This window comes from Protopterus annectens, chromosome 3.part1 (assembly GCF_019279795.1).
Source record: "Protopterus annectens isolate FY-2018-M chromosome 3.part1, PAN1.0, whole genome shotgun sequence".
Lineage (NCBI taxonomy): Eukaryota > Metazoa > Chordata > Ceratodontiformes > Protopteridae > Protopterus > Protopterus annectens.
Window position 1 is genome coordinate 1793173215 of NC_056732.1, and position 5902 is coordinate 1793179116.

The 5902-nt window shown below is 36.0% G+C and overlaps 1 gene segment (V, D, J or C); it reads left to right on the plus strand.

Moving 5' to 3' along the window:
• The first annotated feature begins 587 nt into the window (after positions 1–587).
• LOC122797870 lies at positions 588–1084 on the plus strand. The segment is given in 2 exon segments: positions 588–678; positions 765–1084. Coding segments are annotated over 2 exon segments (366 nt in total).
• The last annotated feature ends 4818 nt before the right edge of the window (positions 1085–5902 follow it).

A 5902-nucleotide genomic window follows, 5' to 3' on the forward strand; every position in this document is an offset into this window, starting at 1 on the left:
TCCTCCTGGGTTGCCACTACAAAGGGACTCTCTGTCGAGTGGGATTACCCAGTTAATAAATGGATATGGTTATTTATTTCCTATGACCTTCATTTCTGCATTAATGGATACAATTGTGTCATTTTTTTCTTATAAATGTATTTCCTTAATAAGTTCCCTGCATATAACTCCAGGGTTACTTCCCAAAACATGGACGTGTGTGGTAGGCTTACTCTGATGACAGATTAATGAAATTAATAAATAGCAGCATATAGAACTCTTTTTGTAGACCTGAATTAATCAGGAAATTATATCACCAGTAATATTACTCTGATACTATGTACTATGGTACATAAAATACAGTAAAATTATAAACTGCTGAGATGGGTTAGTAAACACTACTTAAGATAACATTGCTAAGCAGAGGAACAAAGCGTATGCCTATCTCCCATTCAACAGTCAGTCATTTATTTATAGTGCAATGTTGGGGGGTGTTAACTTAATGCACATAGTCATTTGCATTGACGACTTCACTTCCTAATTTTTCCCTGCTCATATATACAGCTTGGAGCACTAGCAAACTGTACCTGTATTTGCAGCAAGTTATGCATACATAGATTAATACAAATAGATCATTATTTTATAATAAAGATATGCATCTTCTTATATTTTATTGTCTCCTGTTTGCCAGTATCTCAGGTACGCTGTTACTTTAAAAAATAATATTTCTCTTATTATATCGATTTACTTTTAAAAAAAAATGATGTTTTTTTGTTTCCTTACAGGTTCTCAGTCTGCCATAGAACTTGTTGAGTCTGGAGGAGATGTGGTGATTCCAGGATCATCTCTCAGGTTATCATGTAAAGTCTCAGGATTTACCTTTGCTGATTACTGGATGAGCTGGGTTCGACAGGCTGCTGGTAAAGGGTTAGACTGGGTGGCCAGAATCAGCTCGGGGGCTGGAAGTAACACATATTATTCCTCATCAGTCCAAGGTCGTTTTACAATTTCCAGAGATAATTCCAACAGTCTGTTACACTTACAACTGAACAATGTACGGGCAGATGACACATCATTGTACTACTGCGTGCGAGATTCACAGTAGTTAAAACTGAACTGTGAACAAAACAAAAACCACATCAGAATCTGATTTCCTGCTTTTGGTTTTCTCTACTCCAGGGATTCAGTTATTATTAGCTGTGCAGCAACACCTTTCTTATTAAGGGCTCTCCTTTCAGTTAATTGTCTTAAAAAATCCCCTTTAGTACTGCTTTATATGTGAATTATTTATTTTAACTCACTTTTGAATCAGGTCACTCACACTGAGCACAACATCTTTTATATAGCAGATTCAGGAAGAAAAGTGCCACAATATTTCTTAAACTACAGAGTCAGCCTAAGCAGCACATCTTTAGAAAGAAAAAGATTAACCAAAGCAAATCCATCTGATAAAAAGTCTATTTATACAGCATATGCTAGAAAGCCAAGACTAACAGGCCAACGCTAAACATCCAAAAAAGTATTTGTAACTGTTACATCACTGTGCTACCTTTCTTGTTTTTTTTTTTCATTGAAAACAGCATTTCTTCAAGTGTCCGTTTTCATTGAATATATTTGTGATTCTGACTTTTTACGTTTATTGGATCTCTTCTGTTTATGATATTTTTCTTCTACTGTAACTTGCTTACTTCTTTTGGTGACATTCATACAAGGCATTAAGGAAGGCACTGATAATAAATCTAGTTTATTTTATTCCATGTATCACACAGGTTTTCAGCCTAACTGAGCTCACATACTTTCATTTAATTATGAGCATCATTTTGTTCTGTGGAAGAGTGCAAAATGGTAAAAATATCATTTAAGTACATGTATGAACAGTGTATGGTTCCATGCTTATCAGAGTGGCACAGTGGTGCCATGTATTGTCCTCTGACAAGAGGTTCACTAGTTCGATTCTCAGCCGGGGTGCCTGTTTTGTGGATTCTGCATGTCTTCCCTGTATTCACATACGTTTCCTCTGGGTGCTCTGGTTTCCTCCTACATTCTCAAGATGTGCTGCAGCTGGACTGGACACACTAAATTGGCCCTATGTGTGTGTGCGTGTGCACGTGTGTGCGTGTGTGTGCGTGTGCACGTGTGCGTGCATGTGTCACTGTCACTTATTTTGTGAACACTGATCTGCTTCAGTAGCCGCTAATGGGAGCAGACGAAAGAAGATGGTTTCATACTTATGAACAATATTTATCGTATTTTATTTATTTATGTATTTAATATCTTTATTGGCCAGGAAAGTCCAACTAAACAAAAAAAAAAACTTTTCATCAGAGGCCACGGGGAAAGGCTTTGCTCATAAAAATGGAGGTCCATATAGTTATTAGTACAATGTATCAAATCATGATACAATGATTAGATATAATCTAGTATTGTCTGGGGAGAAAAGCTTCACATTTATAAATGACAATACATATAAACAGTAATATAAAAATGGGTAAATGTGGTAGAAATTAGACATGATCTAGTCTGAAAACATTATACATGCGGTACAAATTAGATATAGTTATGTCTGAAAATATTAAATGACAGACCTTAAAAAAGAGATGGGTGAAGACCACATAAACTCTTAATAAAACCAATAACAATGCTGTGAAGCGCTTTTTGTCTGGTTCATTAACCAGAATTCTTCAGATAAAAACTACTTACAGGCACAATCATTAAATACTCCCAGCATACACACTTTCAACCAATAATATAACAATTCTTGATGTCAATTGGTTTGTCTAAACAAGGGGAGCGACTTCATTAAACAAAGCTAAGACTTATACAAAAAACTCTTATATAACCACTTTTATAGAACAAATAAATTGAACGTTCGTGTTTCAAATTATTAATATATGGAATCATATATAACTAAATTAAACGTTCGTCTAACAAATTGTCAGTGAATAAAATCTACACTTAATGTAACATCCACTAACAACGATATTGAGTCACACTGACCCTAAAATCAAATTAAAGTACGAAAACGTAAATGAGCAAATTGTCTCCCTATATACATTAAAAGCTGTCTAGTATGAAAATATATACAATAAATAAATCTAGGTATAAAAAACATTCTTTATCTAGTAAAGCTCCTCATCTTCAATAAACAAGCTATAGAAATTATTTTGTTTAAACGTGGTGCTCTACTAGATTCAAGGCGCAATTGCCATATCACTTCTTGTCTTTCCAATATTAGGGAAAAAGGGCCTCCTTTTATGTCTAATTTTACTTGGTCTATCACTTTAAATAGGAATGTGTGGCCAGTATGGCCAGTACAGTGCCTTGCCAGTGCATTCTCTTTTTTTCTCCTACCTATACTGTACACATGCTCATACACCCTATTCTTCAATTTTCTGTCGGTCTTACCGACATAGTATGCTGGGCATAATTGACACTGGGAGAGGTAAATAACTGATTTTGAATTAGTTAAATGTTCCATTGATACTATACATTCTATCGCAGACTTTGAAAGTGGAGCCTGTTGCTATATACTTACAAAAACTGCATGTTTTACATTTAAACATGCCTGGAGTTCTTATAGCTGTATGTTCAGGGACTTCTAATATCTGTTTCGAGTTTCTACCTCGCTTAAAATTAATAGACAATTTTTCACCTATCTTATTAATCATATTATTTGATGAAAAAAAGTTTCCAATATCTGAACAAAATTTCATGAATGCTATAAGCATCATCACTAAAGGGTGTTATAAAACGTATAGAAAGTGATGTATTGAGATTATGGTCGCCATTCCCTAGTTGGAGAGGGTAATCCCCTTCCCTATGTGGTTCACCAATAACCCTAACATTATTGCCAGAACCTAAGATGGGTTTAAATATTCCCCTCCATCTTTTTTGTTGGACCTCTAAGATGAGTTCTGAAACTAAGTGAGAAGAGTATCCCCTTATCAAGAACATATGTTCCAACGTCCTACATTCTTCAAGAAAATGTGTGTCTTCTGTAACCATCCTCAGTGCATGTACAAGTTGCCCCTTCACCACTGCCCTCTTCTGGTGAAGGGGCTGGGCGCTAGAAATGTGCAGCATCACGTTAGAATACGTTATTTTACGAAATATTCTAGCTGAGTAGGACTCGTTTTGGTAATCCTTCATTAATAAGATATCCAAATAAGGAATGAAATCTTCCTTGAAAACACTAGTAAATTAAAAAAAAAACCTAGCAGTACTGCTAAAATATTGTACAATGTTTTCTGCTGTGGTTACGTCCCCTTTGAACAAAATGAAACTGTCGCCCAAAAATCTTGTATAGAAACAGATGGAAGACATAATGTTAGGGTCACCTAGTACATATTGGGATTCCCAGTGAGCCATCACCAAATTAGAGAAGCTAGCTCCACAGGGTGACCCCATTACTACTCCCACTTGTAAATAAGTTTTGTTGTCGAACATCACAAAATTGTTAGTTAAAATGATGTCCAATAGTGCCTCAATAAGCCTAATCTCAGTGTCCGGTGCTCCATGTTGTCTCATTCTAGCTATAACCCATTCAATACCAACAACATGTGGTATTGAAAAGTACAAATCTGTGACATCTATAGTTAGAAAATTGACGTCATGTCTAGAGGGTACTAGGTCAATGGCTGCCAGAAACGCCCATGAGTCCTTGCATATTTGTTTTTCACGTTCAACATATTTTTTCAAAGTACTATTAACTAATTTAGCACTAGCACAGTTGATAGAACCTCTTGCATTCACTAATGCCCTCATGGGTGGATCTTCAATGCACTTATGTATCTTGGGTACACCAAACACTGTGGGAACCCTGGGGAATAAGTTAGTGAGGTAATGTAAAGTGGATGTACCTATAAGACCTTCTGTAAATAAATCATTCAGGAATGATCTGATATTCCTGTATGCCACATTCATTTTGTTGATGCTCACTTTAGCATAAATGCTACTATCAAATGCTTTCCTCATTCTGTTATTATAGGCTGTAGTGTCCATAATCACCAAACCTCCTCCTTTGTCAGGTTTAAGGACACATAAAGGGAGTGTTCTTAAACCCCGAAGAGCTTCTTTCTCTTCAATAGTGATATATTTTTATTCTCATTACTATAACGTTGTTTAGTTAAACATCTTAGATCGAGTTCACACAGATGTTCAAATAATAGTAACATTGGATGGATAGGTGGGTTGTATGTACTCAGTACTCGTAAGTTGTTATACCCTACAGTGTTGTTTCCTAATAAACAGGTTCGATTTAACTTTCAAACAAATATTTTCAAATCAATCAATGTCCTTGATAAGTCAAAACGACAGGAAGGGGTGAATGTAAGTCCCTTTGAGAATACATCAATCAATAAAGCATTCACATCGTAACTAAAACATTTATAAATCTTAAAGTCTCCATCTGTATTGGTCAGTATCTTACACTCATGTATGCTATCATCTCACCAGATTATTAGAGAGTTTGTTATTCTTCTTGAGGCCATTCTTGTTGGAATTCTTCTATGACCCAGTCATGTTGCAGGGCCATTTTTTGTTCTGCCCTTGTTCCAAGTGAATATCCTGCAGCTGGTATTGAGGTCATTGGTTTCCTCTAACATTATAGCTGTTAATCCCATTATGTGGTGCTGGCCTGGTTGTCTGCGTCTCCGATCTTGCAGCACCATGTTGTAATATGTTCTGATTTGGTGATGTCATGTCATTGTTGTTGGAACCGGGGTTTGAAATCTGGCTGGTGCTCACTAAGAGATACTGGCCAATGACATTCCTATGTTGTAGAAGGGGTGGTTTAGGGTAAGTAGTAATGGGGTCACCCTGTGGAGCTAGCTTGTAATCTTCTAAATCTCTCTTTAATTTTTTTAATTTTGACCTCAGTGTTTCTTGATATTTTTTTGGTCTATAGAGCCAAAAATCCTATTAT